Raw genomic sequence first — 21,087 nt, 5'->3', positions numbered from 1 at the left:
TCACATCATAAAGCCAAAGGACGCTCGTGGTTGTTTACGATCAACAAAGGTGGTTTGATCGTCGATAACCGCGAGCGTGCTTTTGTTAATGGTATAGGAACAGGGTTACTCACTGTTAATGAAACAGAGGGCTTAGCCACAAAAGAACCACTAGCCTTAGCAATGTAATATCGCGATAACAACTTATTTTCATGCAGGTAGCTGTTAAGCAGCTCCCCACCCTGTTTCATTATTCCATCTCTACAATTTGATTACTCCTTTTAAAGCTTAAAGCGCGCCGGCTAATTCAGAATAATTCTAGTAGTAATAATTGATTATTTATTAAAAATAAAAATAAATAAATAAATAAGAAGGAAGAGAGGGAAATTGCTGTTGACCGCATTGCCATTTTCTAGCTTTGGCTGGTGACACCTGAACGGAGGTCAGCATGGGGATGGGGGTGGGGGCGGTGTCGTGGATTGGATTAGGTAGCAGAGACTGATAGTCGAAGTGAGGATTGAGTAAAAGAAGGCAACTGCTTGCATGCACGGCGACAACACATTAATAACCATGAACCTCTCGGCTTTCCATGTCTCAAAAGAGAGGCAGTTTCATCTTTTTTTTTCTTTTATCTACTCTCCACAGCGCCCCAGGAGTCTAACAGCCCCCGTATTCTCAGTGAAAAGTCGCGCTACGAAGTTGGCGACGATGTCGATGTCAACTGTACGTCCATCATCACAGAGCACCCTGTTGAGCTACGATGGTTCGTCAATGATCACGAGGTAAGTGCTCCATATTTAATACACAGGTGTGCCTTCTTTAGTGAGAATATACCGGGGCAAGGGACTTTCAATAAATAGGTGCGTTGTGTTTCGCAACGAATTCCTTGCGCCCTATATTCGTCCAAAAAATATTACACCAAAAGCAACGACAGTGCCTGTAGAGCGTGCTCTGCCACATATAGAGTAATGCTGTGGCAAAGCGGTATCTTTATTAGGACGATGACAAACACGTTGGAAATCAATGGGACTTGCAGTTTGTTAAGAGCGTCCAGCCAGCTGTAACAACATAGAGAGAGAAAGGTGAACGCGGGAAGTCGACTGAAGAAAGAAAGAAAACAAGCAAGTGAAAAGGGTGTTCGTTATGTTGTCATGAGGCGCACATGCTGCCTTCCCGAAGGAAAGAGGACGACGACAAACACACGAGCGGGATCGCGCAACGTGACAGGCATAACGTCAAGAAAAAAAATATGAAAGAAACACTGGAGAGCCTCATGACGTGATTATAGATCGGAGAAGGGGTAGGATTTGTGAGACAAGAAGCGGAGAGATGAAGGCAGCAGCAACCATGGCGATATGTGAACTTCGATAATATATAGATTGAAGGCTAATTATTGACTTGATATCTGGAGGTGTTCGTAAGTCACATTTTGTCTTATTTATATGTCATTGAAGTCTATGAAGCGTTTTGTATATTTGTGTGTTACAGAGAGCATACGCTACGCCTTTATTTTCGAAATCTGTTCGTACTGAACAAGTTCAGGAATCTTCTACGGTGAAAATCCCTACGCTGTGACAGATGTACGTATGACGAAAGCCACGAATAGTGCAGCAAATGCAGCTCACTGAGATCGTAGCCAAGAAAACATCAATATAAAGCGGCGCGAACACAACTACATGAAATTTTGCGTTTAGGTACCATAATACCAAGTAACCAAGTTGCCATATTATTAAATAATAAGTGCTGTGGTGTGGTTTCCCTTTATACGAGTGCTGAAAGGACTCCCTGTAGTATCGGATAAAACAGCAGCGCTTAAAAAACTATAAAAACATGCTGTGTCAAAGCGACTTGTTGCTTAGACGTAATTTTTTTTTTTTGCCATCTAGCAAGTACTTGTCTAATGACGGCTGTTGGCTGAGATACCGTAGCCGATTTTAGCATCTTTTCCAGCTTTTATTAGTTTTTGCTTGATTAGGCAAGACACACAAGAGGCTTCAAACAAGATCAAATGAACCAGCACGAACACCAAGGTTCCCTTGCTGTCGCAAGAAGGAGCCGAATCACCGCACATCTCGGAGGTACCTATTACATATAAAAAGCTTCACTTAATTCGGTTCGCGAACTAGTGCAAACAGTGAGCATAACTATCCACCGAAAGTAAGTCACAATATGAATTATGTTGTAGCACAGCATTTGATGCAACGTCGTTCATTCGTGGCTCGCAAGGAGGAAAGCCCACAAGGCAAGATCTGCAAAACGCTCGGCGACTAAAAGAGATAAGATTTTTATCTTTTTATCTCTCACGTGGTCAAGGACTTCACAGACGTCACACAATTTTTTTAGGTGAGCTTCCTTGACGCAGGCCGAGTGGCTTTGCTCGATTATTGTTAACATATATTATGTTGCGTACCAAACAGGTTCAGTGTTCTACCAATGTCATCATCACTCAGTTATCGCAATGCAATTACTGCGACATTTACATTGGAACCCACCGCTCGGGGCTTTTCTCATTTTCTTTTTTTCTTCTTTATTTTGTAGGAAAAGCACGAGAAACTATGCTATAACCAGTTGTGTTTATGAGCAAATGTATGTTTAATGAAGCCGGAGTCGACATACGTATATGTGCATACGTAATAGTGCTCCATACCAACGACATATGGCTAGCAACAAGATAAATAAGGAAAACAATGTTTCTCATCGTTTGCCTCAAGTGTGGGTGTGCTAGTGACGGTCATTTTGAGCGCAAGCTTATGCTGGCAACTAATGTACTACTTCTTTAATGACTAAGGGCACTATACGTTGTCCAGAACCACCACATCGTTGCAAGGCTCGCGCATGCAGAAGTTCGACTGAATCCTTAATACAGTAGAGCAGTGTTGGTAAGCTTTCTTGCAAAATCAGCAACAACGAGAACCTCGAAGGCAATCGAAACTACGCTTTGAGCGCATTAGTTCTTTCCTGACATCATTACTCCCCCAAGTCTATACATTACTGTACTGATGCACGAAATGAAAAGCTGGTTGCCACTGTTTGCCTATAAGCGCTGGAGATTTCTGTTTCCACGTGCAATTTCTGGCTTAGCAGCCCGAGGATGACCTTCACCTTTTTTTCATTTGCGCGATAGGGTAACTCAATAATGCAATTCATCTTCGCTCGAACTGCTTTTCCAATTGATATGCAGTTGCTGTTGACGAAAACAAAAATTTAGGCCCAGTGTTCGCAAAAGCAATGGTCGACTTTTTTTTCTTTCCTTCAACTGTTTTCTTTGCATGCTTTCAGTCACAAGAAGCGCCTATGCACAGTTTTAAGCAAATTTATTAATCACGGCATCAGCTACTGCATATGCCAATCTTTCGAACGCAATATGGCAGGACTTGATAGAGGAAGCGATGGTACCAGTATCGATCAGTACAAAAAATTAAGCATTGATCCATCTCACATGCATTTGCAAGCTTCCAAGAAATATTTCGGTAAATCTCATCGTATCGACCGCATTGTTAAGTGCAGAAGGAGAGGGAAACGCAAAATCATTCAACAGCGTAATCGGTTACACTATCGCATCACATTTAACTTTTTTTATTTTATTGCTCACCCTTGTATCTAAAAAATAAATGAAGTAATAAATTAGGCACACAAGTGGTAGACAATTTTTTTCCTGTTGTCAAGGAGGTTGGATTGCCTGTAACGCGGAGCACACTTCTTCAGCTTCAGCTTGAAACCTCTTACTAAAAAACATGGGAACAAAAAAGTATTGTTCGACGTCCACGGCAACAGTATTGACGAACTTTCTTGCATCTAAAATAATAAGATAAGACATAGCAGCTGTAGATGGTATATTTTCAATTTACCTTATCAATAATTTTAGGAAATCTTGTGAAAATCGTAAAATGTCAGAGAACTCGACTATTAATTCTGCAACTTTGTAACTCCGTAATAATTAACGATATCACAGTTATGTAAACCGCATCTATTAGGACATCTAAGCGGGCGAAATTCATATATTATACACAACAGTGTTATAGACTTGTGAGTTGTGAGTAGGGCTTTCGCTAAACCGTCTTGAGCACTGTAACAGAAACATAACAAATTTGTCCGCTTTACATGCTCGAGCACATTTATGCAGCTCACAGAACGATGATATCTATCTTTGGTGCAGAGTTCGCTTGTGGTTGATACAGGCCTGTACAAAAAAAAAAAGAAAACGGCACACAAAGAAACACTTGTCAAACACTTGCGCTCGACGACATCGACGTGACGTCATCAGTTTTGTGTAATGTTCTGTGAGTTTGATGTCTACAAAAGCTACCACCACCTCTTTTTTTTCTCTTTTTTTCCTGCGACACATTTTGTTTATTTCAGTGAAATCCTTTGTATTCGAGAAATCCTCTCACCTTTCATGAATAGCTTGGTGTTTCCATTTTATCATTCTTATTTTTTTTATTTATATTGCTCCATTCCGCGGCAATCACTGCGTATTTTAAAATTTGAACAATTTATTGTAGGATGCATAGTGTTTTCCTTTAATGCATATTCAATATTCTACATGTACGATTTTGTTTTGCATGCATTGCACCATGAACGTTTTTGCGTATGTTAATATAAAGCGATGCTATTCCTTGCTTTCTTTTATTTATTTTTTTTTATTTCATTCTTTTGCTACTAAGTGCGTGCCCGTTTATGAACATGCCACGCAAAAAAAATAATAAACCCGAACTGAAACAATTATAGATGCGATGGTGAGCTCGTGCAGAAATTCGAAAGTCTTTTCGCTGTCACATTGCGATTCTGCGTCGTTTTCTCACACGATGGTTTTCCACTTTCGTTAAAGGTGTCTATTTGGCGTTGCGGAATTGTGCTGTACGCATCCCTTTTGATAACGTTTCAATTCCTTTATTTCTTTTCTTTTTTTTTTCAAACTGGTCTGTTGGCGACGGCGGCAATGACTAAGCGAAGCCCGCCGCAGTGTATCCAACGGTTGCGCGAACGTCTCCGTTTCGGCCCAGGTGAAAGGTCCGGAGGCGGTACGGTTCCCGAACGTGCGCTACGCGGACGGCACGCAGGCTGCCGTGCTGGGACTTCGGTTCCGCGTCGAAGCGCGCCACTTCAGCGACAGCGACGGACTGCGCCTCAAGTGCACGGCCACGCAGTCACGCGTGGTCGCGCTCAGCTCCGAGGAGACCGTCCAGGGAGCCCACCAGCGGTCGTCCGGGTTCCGCTTCGCTTCTGACGGTGCCGCCACTTCTTCGCGTGAGTACATCGCCGTGTGGAGGGGGCGCACGCAGTTCCAGCGCGGCCGTGGACTGTTTTTCCCGACTCTCCCGTTCTCTTGCGTGAACGTCGTGAGACGCCGGAGTTATTCATTCGTGCAGAATGGGAACGTTACTACGCGACCTAACATTTTCCTTAACTTCGCAGTGATCGATCACAAATTCAAATACTGCCGTGTTCTGCCCGCACCATTTATACCGACCACTATCGCCAAGTCCTTGCTGCGGGGTTAAAATTGGTGGCATTACAATTGATCAAGATGGTTGGGATACGTGTATTGGCTTCCAAAATTCAAGTACGCATGTGAACGGAGGTAGAGGGAACAGATACGCAATATTGAGGCCTTTTGAAGGAGCGAAGGGTAATATATCCTCCCCTCACCCCATACGATCTTACAACGTGACGGCACCTCACATGCAGCACCGAGGAGCCGATTAAGCACGTGCGCTATAAAATATGCCTCTAACAAAACAATTGCTAACACAGCACGCGTGGCCCCACACTGAGCCAACTTACTCGGGCTAGCAGAAGGAACTTGCACAGAATGACGTCAAACCGAAGTAGTTATCGATGGTTTAGGCAGGGAGTGGAAGAGAAGCGTGTAACTGTGTAACGTAGGGTGCTTCGTGCTTCCTTTCTTGATTATTGCTGCAGTCACAGTGTGCATCATTTGTAACAAAGAGCGTATGCGCTCTCACTCTGACGTCATCTAGTAGGGTCGAAAAGGATAATCGATGTCTGCCCCATTCTGCCTCGACCTACAGTGACGTGTGGGCCGTCAAGCTTACTGAATGACGTCACGTCTCAAAGTGAGCAGGCCGATGCTTCTTAAAAATTGTTCCGTCATCAGACTTTTCTGGATTCTGTACATGAGTTTTGAGAACTAGTACCATCAGAGAGCCCAGAAAAGCCACATTCTGAAAACAGATTACATTCCCAAACATCCGGTGTTCGCTGTTCTAAATGTACCTCCTGTCGGTTCTGTCTTTTACGCAGTTAACGGCGGCTGCTTTGCAAGACTCTTCTGCTGGTGGTGGATCCTGAAGACTCTGCGCTCCGCACTCTAGTCCGGTGGCGCAATGGCTAATAGATTGGACTTTTACGTACCTAGAGGAGAGCGAAAAATTGATAATTACAAAAGCTACAAAGAAGGCGACGATATGACGTTAGAGCGGTATGAGAGCAAGACAATGGCGCCGGCTCTCAGGTTGGGCCAACAAATATGTCTGGAGCTGTGAAAACGTTGGCCCGACGAGACGTTCACCACCTTAATGGGATACACAGTGTCCTGAGAGCGAAAAATGCTTGTATTGGCTAACCCACTGTCGTATGACGACCGACTGAAATTCGACATACAGTAGGAAGAACGCCGTGAAAGCTACCTTCGCCTGTCTCACATCATTACCACTATTTGCAGTGACTCTGCATTCGAACCAGAGTGAGAAATCCCGCGGAAACGATGAGTGTTTATACAAGGAAGAGAGTTACGGCGCACTTGAAACGAGAACCTGGTTGAAAACTAGAAGGAGAAATGACCTAATATTCACACCCTGTGTCATATGTCTTACAGACAAGCAAGGTACCGTATGGGTCACGTATATATATTTCTGGACTTCGAGTACTCTGTTGAACGAGGGTAGTGCAACATATCTTATGACTTCGCTTTTCTCATGTTAGGAACTTTGCTTTCATTTGATATACTTTTGACGAACAAAAAACAGCGCACTCTAAAACGCCGATAAAGGCCGAGGCGAGTCCACAGCGCTGTAGTGTCGTCATTGCCTTTGTCTCCGTTTTTGTGCGTGCGCTGTATTTCGTCAAGGGTGCAACAGCAAACCCAACTTTCTTCTCTAACTAAATTTTATATTTTCTGCTAGGGAGTGCACTTTTCTACAGAATTCCTTGCGAATTAGGAATTCGTGTATACACGCACTAAAGTTAATTTCGTACGGAAAGTGGCATTCCGCGCTGTATTTAATTTATTATCCTGTTTGGATATAGTATTTACCTGTTTCATTCTGAAATACACCAACTGGGTGTCGTCTGGGACAATTCGGTGCACAAATAAGTATATCGACGAAAAGAACGGCAGCACCCTCTATTGCTGTTACAAGAAAACACGACGCATGCTGCATTCGTCGTAGCAGTGAAAGACGGCGCCACCGTTGATTTGCTAAGAAAATATAAGCCTTCTTATTCGGCATCAGCGCACACGGGGAGTGCTGCAGGTTTATTTTGGATAACACACGCAATGGGACACTGCATCTAAAGGTAGCATTACGCAAAATAAATCGCAAGACGCCAACTTTCCAAGAAACGTGAGTGCAGAAGGTTGAGCAGTTTGTCGGGAAGAGCGCTGTGTATCTGGCTTTAATATTTGCGCAACACTTTGCGGATAGAGTTGTGAAACCTTACCTCTAGAATTTCGCTCTTCCTTATCTCCAACTCGACGTCTGTGCACAGTTGTTGTTGTTGTCGATGGCTTTTTATATGATCAAATTTTCCATCTGGTTTACTTCTTATCGTGAAGGGTAGCAGACTGCAATTAGCAAGCAACAAAGCACTCAAAACGAGAGAAAAAAATGCGTTGTCCCCTTTTGCAACGTGGCACTTACAAGCTGCGAAATGTAGCTGCGAGCAAGTATAGTTCGGCTCCTAAGTTGTGTTGACATGCGTGTGGGTGTGATAAAAAAAAGAAGCAGAAGAAGTTTATTTTTACCACATAAGTACACTGATATATACAACGTGGTAAGGATGGCAGGATAAAAGCTGCATAACGGCAGCTTGACTAGTCCTACCTTGACTAGTCCTAGAAAGCAACACTGGCGCCCACATGTACACAAATCACTTGCGCTGGTACACTAACCCAACTGTACCGTAAACCTCATTTCGCAAAAGAAAAACAGTTAACACGTCAAGAGTATATGAAAAATCTTGTTCCATTAACTGGTCTTCCAGATGCATCGACCATTGGCTATCGTGGCCATAGTGTGGCTGACCGGTTTTCTTATTGATGTTCTACAAAGTGCTTAGGTAACGGTGTAATGTTGACGTCCCCTGTAGATAGAAGATATGCACCCGCAGAAATGGCATAATTGTCTCGTGCATCATTCCTTTTTGACTTGCTGTTCAGTTTTAACTCACCCTTATCCCTAACCTCCGGCGTTGTTCACTGAAATCTAACTGCTGCTAGGATGCAACCTGCACTTGCTTCAAGGTGCCGGTATTTCTTCTGAAATTTATCGGACGCAGTGTCGCGCAAGACTTACTCGGACAGGCGAAGGTATTTTTCGCGATTCTCGTTCACTTTAACGTCTCTAACGAATTGGAAACGACGGCGAACGCTTAACTCTGTTCGTAGCGCACGAGGAACGTGCGTCACACTGCTTCGGGAAATACGACGGTGAGACCGGACACGTTGTGAGCGTCGTCTGCTTCGTGACCGAGGAACTCAAGGTGACTTCGTCGAAATAGTCAAGAGGGTAGAGATGGCATAATGCTCCATCCGACCACCGAGATACGCTCTGAATGCGACGGCAATCGTGAGTGACCGGTGCCTCTTCGTGTTGGTGTCGTGCGCGTGACCACGCCGTCCGGCGGCTGCGCAGAACAAGCGGCCACTGCAGGTTGGGGTGAGAAGAGCGCAAGTCGAGCCGCGCTTTTTTCTCTGGACGCATCTCACGGGGCAGTGCTGTGCGTTGTCACATGATAAGCGGAGCTGGTCTCTCTTTATATGTATGTATGTATTTTTTAATTTCATTTTTTTTTGTTATTGTGTAATACGGTTTTAAGTGTCTTTCGGCCGCCGTTGCAGACATTCCTTTGATGTCGTCATCGCTTGAACACAAATATTGAACTTTGCTCCAGCATCTCGCATTCAGTAAGAGTATCGACTCTCTACTGCACCATAGGCCGCTTGAGGGGCAGGAAAGTACGAGTCAGGAGTAGTATGTGAATAACGACTCTAAGAACAACGATTCGTCATTGGTTACCTGCAGTAAAAGCAAGAAATTTGATGCCGAGTGCCCTAGAATGGGGCTTGCCCTCACGCAATCGTTAGTCTAGGAGCTTGCTATCATAAAAACTACATTGTGGGTATTAGGCTGTGCTATCTAAACTTCAAGGTAGAAGTAATACAGGATTTTTTTTTTTTGTGAGCGCGAAAGACCCTGGTTCCTCTTTTCATACACTTTACAGCAGTTGTTTAGAAGCAATTCGTGATGAGAAACACTGTACCAACCTTCATAAAACAATGATTTCCTTCTTTTCGGCATAAAAACACTCATATATTCATTTCCTTCTTTTTATTTTTTTAACGATGCAATTGCGAAGAGTGTATGTTTGCTGAAACCATTTATTTATATTAGGGCAGATATCTGTAGTCAGCCCACAATTAATAGTGAGCATAATTTCGAATATGGTTGCTTGCGCAGAAAGTGACATATCAGATGTCTGATTTAGGGCAAGTTTCAGATTACAAGCCAACGGGGAAGAGAATCCACAATCAATAAATATATAGTTGTTTTTAGCTTATTTTCGTGGCTGTTTATTGGCCGTTACAGAGTCGAAAATGTCAGGCAACGTTATGAAACCAGAGCACTATATTGCGCTATAATGCACTACGTTGCACTATATGGTTTGTATATTTCTATGAGAGGAGGTACTAAGAAAGTGAAAATTATTTCATACGAGCAAAGGCAACGTCATTTGAGTTGCTGGTAGAATTTTTGCTCGGTGCATTCGCTGTAAGTACAGTGCAATGTCCCTCGTGCGTGTAAACATGTGCCTCCCATTTACCATCGTGTTACATCAAAGACACGTTGCGTTATGTGTAGTTACCGGGACGACCACCGCAAACAGCAGTGACCGCAACCGACGCATCTAGCACGTCGGGCGATCATTCCTATGCTGCTCAAGTCCCCAGCGAGTGTCTATGTGTTTGTCGCAAATGACGGGAAAAGATTAACCATTAACTATTCAGCACCGGTTCACCAGTTCCGAAGTTAGTGGAAACTAAAGACGTTTGTTCTGCCCCGTGAGACCTTCTCGCGTGGCCGACGACGTGGCCTTCTCTGACTCGCACCTACGGCTCGCTGCTGGATGGACGCGGCAATCTCGGCTGGACATTGGGGACTGCTGCGTCTCCAGTGGCAACGCGCCTAGACGAAGGAGCTGCTCAACACCAGCGGGGACAACAAGCGAGGACACTCAAAGGACAGCTAACCATGTGGTCCTCCTTCCTGGTCCTTGTGTCCTTCGTGGAACTCGCACCGCGTCTCCTCCTTTCCCTCGTCCGTAACTTTTGTGCACACAGACGTGCGCACGCTGATGAAACCTTCCCTCCACGCATACCGAGTGCGCGGGCTGAACAGTGGGGAAAATTTAAAAAAAAAAGACACGCACAGACGCACATGCCTGTTTTGACTTCGAGGTTTTAACTCTTCTGTGTAGTGAGATGTTTCCAGCTCGCAACTCCCAGTGGATATTTTCTTCCCTTGTTTTTTCTTTCTTCGCGCGACAAAAAAAGAAAAGAAAAAAGTGCTGCTGCTGTTGCTGATGCTTGTATTGCTGTAAATATATATATACATAAGCTATATATATATTATTAAAAATGACAAACTTCAAGTGCAGTGTTTCGTCTTCATTTCTTCTTTGTATGGTTGCACGAAGCCGCTGATAAGTTGTTTCCTTGCGGCCGATTTTGCCGGGTTGCCACTCGTGCAGGCGCTTTAGACGGGCTTGAAATTTCGTTGCGCGCACGATAAGTTTGCACCGGCATTGGCTTTAGTAAAAAATTAATGGTCTCCCGATGCACCGAACACGTGTTTTGAATTGACATGAAGGTTAAAGGTTGCATGAGAAAACGTATAAGCTACATGCACTATTTGAATCAAAGATGATCGCGCGATGATCGTCAGATATGCTTTAATTACAATAAGCAATAATTTTAGATTCATGTTTCCCACTACACAGCTGTAGATTGTTGATGAGAGGGACAGGGAGAAAGGAGACCGGAAACTGAGTGAAATAGAGAAGCACACAGGGCGGGCCGGCAGGGTAAACTGCCACTGTACTTCAGGATCACTTTATAGGTTGCCCTAAAGCGATGCCTTAAGATGGGTGTTTAAGGTGCCTTTTAAGGGTGCCTTAAAGGGTGCCTTTTAAAAGTGCCAATTTTTAAGGTGCCTAAACACCTTAAACACCTGTTTAAGGTGTTACAAAGGTGCCTTAAAATTTAGTTTAATGTTTTCGAGCGGAACACTTTTTCTGCTCTCAACATCACTTGCTTAAATTGTTATCTTAGGTGGTGGTGGTATATTATTTGCTCACATAGCAGTGTATTTAAGAATACGCCGCTGTTGCTCGACGTATCGTGCTATCGTAAGGAAGCATCGCTGAGTCACAGGCTTGCTCCCTTTTGAATCAATTAACCCAATCTTAATAATCAATATAATTAAGCAAGTCGTGCTGTGCTAGAATAAACCCATAATCATTCTACTCCCAAACATTCGCTTGACCGTTTGAGCTACAAAGGTGCTCCGCTAATCAGATCATTATACAGGATGTTTCAGCGAACACTTTAGAAAATTCTTGAAGGTTGCCTGTGGCAGATAGCACAATTCTAGTTTACTTCAAGAGGCGGACATTACTTGCACAAGAAATTGAGATGCATAATCGACTAATTGAAATCACTAATGAAGTTTTTTACTAATTACAATATGGCCCATATTGCAATTTACAAATCCTAGCCGTGGAGTTCGCAAGGCCGATTCGCTTGGAACGAATTCTCAGGACAACACCAGTTTCGAGATATCAATTGCCGAAATTTGTGAAGAAGTGCATTGGTGTTCCAGTTACTTTTGTGCTTGAATGCATAAACGACATTTTGTTAAGAAAGTAACTGGAACGCCAATGCATTTCTCTGCAAAGTTCGGGAATTAATATCTCGAAACTGGTGTCATCCGGAGAATTTGTTTCAAGTGGATCCGCCTGGGAACTCCACGGCTAGAATTTGTAGCAATGCGGGCCATAAGGCAATTAGTAAAAAGCTTAATTATTCCATCTGTGTTAATTAGTCGCTTGTGCATTTCAATTTATTGTGCAAGTAATGTCCGCCTCTTCGAGTAGACCAGCTCATGAACTAGAATTGTACTATCTGCCCCAGGCAACCCTTAAACAAAGTTTGAAAATGTTCGCTGAAACACCCGGTGCATCACGCACTGTAGAAGGCACTCAACGGAAGAACGTGTCAAGCTCACGTGCGCAGAGAGCGGCCATGATGATTTCAGCGTTTGTTGTCTGTATTGACAAATCTGCGCATTCAAGAAAAAGCTGTGGATCACTTCAGCCAGCCAGGAAAGAAAAATGGCTGCCTGTCAGAGAAATAGTAAGCACTAAGAATTCTGTTATCTTACGTGCCAAAACCACCATGTTATTATGAGGAACGCCATACTGCGGGACTCCGGATTTATTTTGACCATCTGAGGATCTTTAACGTGCCCCCAATGCACGGGATGCGGGAGCTTTTGCATTTCACCCCCATCGAAATGCATCCGCCGCTGCTGAGATTTGAACCTGAGACCTCGTGCTTAGCAGCACAACACCATAGCCGCTAAGCCACCACCGCGGGTGGCAGGCGCATTATGAACTGTATTACTGTTAAAGTACTGCCAAAGCACAAATTCTCAAGCTGTTATTATACCAAAAACAATAATTTGCGCGCATCTATAAAATTTGCTGCAGATATATGGATCTCTGGACACGCTGAGCCACCTAGCAGTGCCGCCACGAACTCGGCGCAAAGACCCCTCTTTTTGCGCGGCCTCCGAGATTCCACCCGTGGAACGCCAGTGCGCGTGAGCGGTGTACTGTAGCCGGGCTCCTATCTCGCACTTCCCTCTGGACACAGTGCGCCATCTAGGGGCGCACCCGGGAAGCCCGCACGTGGCCTCCAGGATGCGTGGCGCGCCGATGTGTGACGGATTATTATTCCTTCGCTTATGGCGGGCAATTGTGGCGCAGCGCTGAAATGTCAATCTTCTGAGGAATCCGTGTGGCGCGCGTTCAATTCCGTGCAGCGCCATATAAATTTGAAACAATTTGCCTTACATCGGAAAGCGGCGTAAAGAGGCTTGGTAGACCCAAATTGGGTTAAATAGGCAAAGAAAGGTTCGTATAAAAAGTCAAGTGGAAAGTATACCGCTGCCATGAGCATTCATTTGCCGCTGTTTTTGCACAATGACCGCTAATAAGGGCGTACAAGGCACCCGGGTCCCTGCAGTCGTCCACTCTAAGTTAGGAGCTTATGCTGGCAAAGTTTTAGTCGTTGTTTCGAGCAAAGACATGTTTCTGCACGTTGAAACGTCTCGATTTTATATTGTGACGCCAGCAGTCATGTGATTTTGAACTGTGCCCCCTGTTCGGGTGAACTAGAATCTCTCTATTCGGAAAGCCCTTTTTCTTTACATTTTAATAATTTTTCTGGCTCTCTCGCTTTCCACGGTTTGGACCTAGTTTTCTGACTTAATCTCTTTGTAAAGCGAGTATCTTTGAAATCATTACACAAGCTAATTCTTCTCATCTGCGGCACTATTTGCAGGTAAAACAGAACATGTCGCAACTCTAAAGGAGTGTTCAAAACAAAACGAAACTAAAAGCATGCAGTTAGCAAGACTATAACCGGTCACAGGCACGCTACAGCACTGGTTTGAAAGCAAGAAAGCGGGCTTTGGTTTATTCAGTATGCTTTTGACTTAAAGCGAGTACGCTGACGCAGTGTGACGACACAAGAGCAATGCAAGTGCTCCTTCCCCTCTGATTCAGTAAGAATCGCCACAAGTGTGTGTGTGCGTGTGTGTGTGCGTGTGTGTATGCGTGGGTGTGCGCGTGTTTGTCTGTGTGTGCATGTGCGTGCGCGTGTGCGTGCGCGTGTGCGTGCACGTGGTTCGTTATCGTAAAGCAGTACCTATCGCCTTTGGTTTCTCCTCAATAAAAATGACACAGTGGCGCTTATTTCGTTGTCGGTAACGTAGCCTTCGAAGTGACCAATAAAACACGGGTGCCATTTTCGCGCTACAGTCCGCGGTCAAAAAAAATGAAAAAAAAAGGAACACATTTATGTTGTTATGAACCCAATGCAAAAGATCGCAGGAACAGTCGTCAATCGAAGCAGCAGAAATGATTACTTCGCTGGAAAACAATTCCGCACTAAAAGCAAACGCAAAAATCAACACGAAACGCAAGCGGTCATTGGTTCTTCTAGGCCCATAAGCGAAGACCACGTGAAGCGATCATTAAACTTGGACAATTTGTGCGCAGCGTTTTTCCAGTCAATACGCTTGTACGAAGTAATGCGAGTGTGTAAGTGACTATGCCACATAAGTTACCAGGCTTATTTTTTTTTTTTAGCCTACGATCGATGCGTCAATTTGGACCATCATCTCCATAGAACGCAGTGCCTTGTATTTCTTTCTTTTTTCTTTTATTTGTGTTCGCGTCTACTCCGACAGCAACGCATCCTGAATGGCGTCGACATTGATCGCAGTATTGCACCCTCGCAATGCTATATGCATGAGGCATCATATGCTCTCGGCTCCCACGTGCTCACGTTCTGTCCCGTTAAATGATATGGCCGATACAATGCCGCAATGTATGAATACACAACGACACAAAATGAAAGAAAACGAAAGCCCTCAAACCAGCTACACGAAACGAAAAAGAAAGGTCATCGCGGACATGGGGAAATGTTGGGGAGAGATGTAGAAGGAAGGGGGAGAGGGTATTAGAGCGGGCGAGAGAAAAGAAAAAGTGCCTCATTTTCGACAAATACCCGACCACGTAAAAAAATTTGAAATTCGAATCACAAGCTCCGACCGACCGGTCCGGCGGCTGATCTCTGCGCCGTGGCGCCGTATTCATGACCACGGACACGGATCGCGGCGGACCCGTTCTATGGCAACGGCCGTGTACGGAAAAGCCGCCGTCTGCCAGCATTGGGCCTTGTGTACCTACGCGGCTCGACAGCGGCTCCAGCGGCATACATGACGAGCATTAATACGCGGCGGGGTCCCATCTGCATAACGAGGTCGATTTTTAATTCCCTAAAACGGACCCCGTCTGCGCATATTTTGCAGTTTGAGAGCAGTGCGTGCGTCTGTTGATGGTGGGTGAACAGACGCACAAAGCCTCTGCCACTCGCGCCCAGTTCTGCTTTTCGTCTGGAAGTTGCTTTTTTTTTCTTTTTTTTTATCTTTTGGCGCCTGCGCTAAAAGCCACTGGGCACTATCGCTGTTAGGGATACGCGGAAGCACCGTGCCGGCGCGAGAGTAACAGCCATTAATCAACTTTGAGTTTCGGGTCGCCAGCTTCCATACCTTAATTAATTGATCAAATTGGCCGAAAGGATAGCCCGGTGTGGTGCGCTGCCGCTATTCTTGCAACGAACTCAAAAACGCTGTCATACAAGAGGGACACTCGCCCTTACGGGTTGCACTCCACAGCTCCAATCCGTGACCCACATAAGTGAAACAGCGGGGAAATAGCAAGAGGCTAACGCTTTTCCAACGTACTTAAATCCTTATGTTTCACTTAACTTAGCCGTCTACAACGATCTTTGCGGGAGGTAATCGATCGCTCGCACCTTTACTTCACATGCTTATTAATTACACCGCGCCCACTTCTGTGCATGATCGGGTAGTGTTCTCATAGGCACTAAGACTCGAGATACTAGTCTGAACATCGGAAAATTCCGCCATATTGACAAATTTTGTGATGGCGGCATATTGAGCTAATCAAAGAGATTATAGCAGCCATCTGCAGATGGCTGCTATGATTTTTTTCGCATACAACACACAGCCTACAGGGACGAATTTCCGTGGTGCGGGGCCACACCAACCCTATACCACATTATGTGGAAGTGCACGCTACACAACATAGAACACCACGACAGGAACACCACGAGGGAGCAACGGGAGCCACTGCTGTCCAGCTCGGCTCTCGACGACCAGCTCAAACTGATCCAGGGAGCTGAGAAAATGGCAAGAGCCAGCGGAGCCCTGGTCTAGGGGCCCCGAGCATTTGCGATTATTCTGATTATTCTTTTAATAAAGTGCATATATCCTATGTCGAGAGGTTCTATCTGCAGTGGCTGCCGTGAAAAGCATCTTGTCTTTGGTCACTATACGGGAAGGCTGCGTGCTATTGTTCACAGTCGAATTCCTGCAGAATGCGGTACATATCTACCCGGTGTTCGAAAGACCATGTGATGCCTGCTCACCCAGCGGATGCCGCTACCTGCGAGAAATGTACGCGGCGCGGAGTTCGTCTTTCTCGGCCTCTCACTTTTCACGCTGCCGCAGCACCTCTACTTTGCATTCCCGGCCGCAAAGGCAAAGCTGTCGTTTCAGCTACAGCAGCCGTCACAGCAGGTTGCGCCAGGAGAACGTGAAGGGAGCTCTTAAGAATCTCTTTGGAATCCTGGCATTCTTTAGACTTTTACAATCAGCACTAAGTCGTAAGTATATTTTTCATATATATTTTTATTTCTTGAAGTAGATCCTTTACCTTCATCTGAAAGGCCTTCTGTGGGTGGGTAAGTGGGTGGGTGGGTGGGTGGGGGGGAGGGGAGAATGAAATGTGTGCGCTTCAATACATTCGGTGCAATCGTAGTTCGTTTATTGAAAACAACCTGATGCATCAAGGAGGCCCTTAAAAAAATTAAATTATGGGGTTTTACGTGCCAAAACCACTTTCTGATTATGAGGCACGCCGTAGTGGAGGACTCCGGAAATTTCGACCACCTGGGGTTCTTTAACGTGCGCCGAAATCTAAGCACACGGGTATTTTCGCATTTCGGCCCCATCTAAATGCGGCCGCCGTGGCCGGGATTCGATCCCGCGACCTCGGGCTCAGCAGCCCAACACCATAGCCACTGAGCAACTACGGCGGGTGAGGAGGCCCTGAAGCAAAGGTGAGTAATATAGTGAAAGCACAACAAATTATTAGCGGCGTGTGTACCTCTTCGCAACAGTAACACAGGTTGTAAATAAAAAAAAGCCAGATAGGATGAACATATCTACAGTTATCAAACGGTAACTAAAAATAAAAAAGGCAGAAGTCGGAGAGAAAGAGACAGAAAGAAAACAAGACAACAAGGAAATGTTGGAGGCTAATTAGATATCCGCACGGTTGTGTGGCCTGCGTGGATCAAGCTCAGGATTAAAGGACAGAGGGATGATGCAGAACAAGAGATAGTTGAAGCTCATGAGATGGCACACACTAACCGAGCATTTTAATCCATTTGTGCACTTTGTGGGCGTATGAACTGAGTTTGACCTTAAATGAGGGCGCCACCTTCCGCTCGAGACAATACATTTGAAACACAACGCACTCGTAATTGTCCCAAGGCAGCGTTCAATAGTTCAACTCACGAAACTACTCTAATGCACTATTTTTTTCTCTCTTTCTTTTCGAAATTATTAATGCTGGAAGTCCTCGTTCACAGCACCATCCCGTATGCATATTCTTCTATTGAAACTTGAGTCAAGAGGCGCGCAAGAATGTGCGGAGCATCGCATTTTAGGTAAGCTTTAAAAATAAAACATTGGTACATCGCACTATAGTGGTGCCATCTGTCAAGTAACCAAGAATCAAACACGCTGTTGACGTGTCGCCAATGATACACGCTCTTACCAAAACTCAGCGTCACCACTCATGCCGTGGGGCATGCGCTCTAAAATCACACGGGTCGTTCATTACATTTGCTGCATTTTTTTACAGCGAAGCTGGGTATAGCTAGCCGATTTTTCCGTCCATCCATCACCTGTGCGCCGAAAACTCCTCCGGTGCAACCCCATGTGCATGCGCGAAAAAAAAAAAAAGAGAAAGAGAGGCCCGCCATTAGTTGCGCCAGTAGTGACGTCGTTGCTCTCCGTCGCAGCCGAGCGCGCGCGTAGCATTTTCTCTCCGGCTCCGAAATGGGTAGGCCACACGTCATACGTACTCCTGAGGAGCAAGCAGCCTTCGATCAGCAACGCCGCGAGCAGAAAGGAAGGACAATGTGGCCTGCGTTGAGGTTAGGATAGATTGGACATGAATAACGAAGGTTGACACGGACGACAACGCTTCAGCTGAATGCAGCCAGGCTTTAAGAATCTTTAAATCAGTAAAAGGCCGGAGGAGAGTTTGTTAGGGGAGGGGGGGAGGAGGGCCTAAACAGCGGGTGTTGGCGGTTCGCTTGAATCCCTTGACGCTCTCCTAAAGCGGAAGTGTATGCAATAATTGAAGCCATTCAGCCAGCGCAGACGGCACTTATAGTTTGCATCCTCAAGGATTATTTTAAGAAGGAGGTCCATACTTTGTGCTTTGACCCAAACGCTCTTCACAGTGTCGGCAACATGCGGTGAATCAAGGGCGCATGCGAGTGCCCTTCTTATCGTGAGCAGTGAACAGGAGCGACAGCCTAGAAGAAACAAAGATTGCCACTTTCTTATTCCATTGAATGGTTCTGGCACAGCTATGAGGCCCGAGCTTATTTTGTGCACTAAACTGGAGCGTTATTTGCAGTGAGAACCACCATCAAGTGCCTTAATGGTATTTCACAAAAAGCTACGTGCCGCCATCTGGCAAGGTTGGATTTTTACTATCACGATAAATTACACGGCCTCACTGACCGCTTCAGCTACGCTGATCGACTTTATCTATGCTCTTGGTCGTCCACCTTTCTTGGATATTATTCTCAGCGAGTTGATTGGCTTAGCCAGCAGAAACGATGCCCATCGCTTCAGCAAGGCGTCATGCCAGAGATCATGTCGCCCAAATGTCAAGGCATCCCCGAAAGTGATGAATGAAGAATGAAGCGGCCTGCCAACAAAAGTGGGGAGTTGTATCAACTTATATGTAGTCTAGTCTCGGATGTGTCTTCGTTACGTCGTTCCTAATGGATTTACCTGGAGAGCAGCAGTCACAGCTCGAACCGATAGACAGATGAAAAACGTTGCAAAAGCTCCACATACGTATGAAGGCAACATTTAAAGCACCATGTGCCGGTGAACGGCTAGTACTTAGCTGAGCTATTCTAAATGTAACGTCTAAAGCTGTCCCAGAGCTTTTTATGATCCAGTCGTTCAGCCATGCTGGTATTATGGATCGAAAAAAAAACGAAAATAAATAAACAGGAATTCACAGGACGGGCGAACTAATTTTATTCCTTGAGGGAGACGAGCATTCCTAACACAATCACTATGAATACAGCATATGTCCAAACAGCACTAGCGAAGGAACATTTACACTAGAACATCCGCACTAAGTTATATAACATTACACCACACGCACTGCCAGATATATCTATCTTTGTCTCTTTGCTCTTAGTGCGCATACTGTATTGGTAGTGGTTGCGGTATCAGTGCTCGACTCCCTCAAGGAATAAAATTAGCAGAAGGGTTGAAATCTGGGCCAGTTGGTACATACTTGAACGAAAAAACCAGTCAAAAACACAAAGGACAAGAGGAGAAGTTTCTGTAGTTTCAGTAGTTGTGATGTGAACTTCTCCTCTTGTCCTTTGTGTTTTTGACTGGTTTTTTCGTTCAAGAATAAAATTAGCTGGTAGTTGGCGCCCGCCCTGTAGATGTGTGTTTCTGAGTCTGCGTTTCTTTCGCTCCATAGTACTCATTTACTCCTATTGTACTAAAGAGTACTTTATTGTACTCCTTAGTACAATAAAGCCGTCCTTCTTTTAAGGAACAATCAGAAATGTAATAATGAACAATGAAAACGACAACATAGATTAGGCTGGGAATCGAACCAGTGCAGTGCCTGTAGTTTCTGAAACAGGTGCTCTTCCAGAAAAACGCAAGCATTGGCACTTAGGGGCGTTAGGTGGAGCGACTGCTGCCCGAGAAGCACTTACCGCGGTCGGAGAATTAATTATTATGCCGTCGTGAAAAGAAAGCATCACCCCGTGGAAGCAAAAGGGCACTGCCAGACGGGTGAAATTGCGGCATCAATTGAGCTCGATACTTTGATCCAGTGATGAATTATTTCTCCTCGCAGCGGCATGCGTGTTTAGAAAGAAGACAGGGAAGTAAGATAGGTACGTTGATGGGCGTAATAACATATATTTCTTATTTACATTTATTTGCTGGTACGCGTGACGGATGATCGCATTTATCCGCGCTAAATGTCGGTTTTCCGTGTGTCTGTGCCTAAAACGAGAACTATTATCAAAGAGCTGTAGCCCAGCCGACGTAAAGCTTATGCGTATGTTATCTGGCGGAGAGCAAAAGCCTAACAACCGGGTCGCTGCCAGCTTTTCCTCCTTTTTGTTTTATGTGAGCCAGCGTCGTGTGGTTTGAACCCAAGGCTATCGCATGGTGCGGCACAATCTGGGGATGTTTTAACTCTTTGTGACAAGTAGATAAGTGATGCTATCTCGTGAAAAGTCGTCGTGGAGCAACTGTCTAGTCTTTGGCTGCAGCAAGAAATACAGAAAGCGAATACTGTTGACTGCGCAAACATACAACGCTCATCACCAGCCGCAAAGTGAGTGCGGCTGTGAACCACTCCGGCTTCATCGGTTCTCACCTGACAAAGAGCAGCGGCGTAGGTTGACTGTTAGCGTCAACAGGGAGAACTCAATGTGGTATAAAGGAAAGGCCCGCCTGGCCAACCGAGAAATATGTAAGTGCCAATCGCGAACGTAGTTGCGTCAGGAACCCTTCATTGTTCTAATGTAATTAAAATCAGCGATGCTATGCCTATGTTGTGCCACCAGTATGAGGCCGATGGCATTTATCAGCATGAAGATCACTATTGTTAAACAGCATGACACATAAGCTTCGTGCT

The 21,087-nt window shown here is 45.1% G+C and overlaps 2 protein-coding genes across 4 annotated transcripts in view; both read left to right on the top strand.

Moving 5' to 3' along the window:
* LOC135910143 (uncharacterized) overlaps window positions 1–10,832 on the top strand; it is a 766,803-nt gene extending 755,971 nt beyond the window's left edge. For all 3 annotated transcript variants that reach the window (XM_070531686.1, XM_070531687.1, XM_065442181.1), the window contains 3 exons: window positions 625–761; window positions 4,983–5,226; window positions 6,244–10,832. In XM_070531686.1, the coding sequence (XP_070387787.1) occupies window positions 625–761; window positions 4,983–5,226; window positions 6,244–6,314 (452 nt within the window). In that variant the 3' untranslated portion in view covers window positions 6,315–10,832. The remainder of the gene's footprint in view (window positions 1–624; window positions 762–4,982; window positions 5,227–6,243) is intronic.
* A 5,769-nt stretch (window positions 10,833–16,601) lies between these two features.
* LOC135910131 (uncharacterized) overlaps window positions 16,602–21,087 on the top strand; it is a 36,588-nt gene continuing 32,102 nt past the window's right edge. Inside the window, exon 1 of the mRNA XM_065442175.1 lies at window positions 16,602–16,759. The gene's annotated coding sequence lies outside the window, so the exon portion shown is untranslated. The remainder of the gene's footprint in view (window positions 16,760–21,087) is intronic.

Source organism: Dermacentor albipictus, chromosome 1, assembly GCF_038994185.2.
Source record: "Dermacentor albipictus isolate Rhodes 1998 colony chromosome 1, USDA_Dalb.pri_finalv2, whole genome shotgun sequence".
Lineage (NCBI taxonomy): Eukaryota > Metazoa > Arthropoda > Arachnida > Ixodida > Ixodidae > Dermacentor > Dermacentor albipictus.
This window is presented reverse-complemented; position numbering and strand designations above follow the sequence as displayed.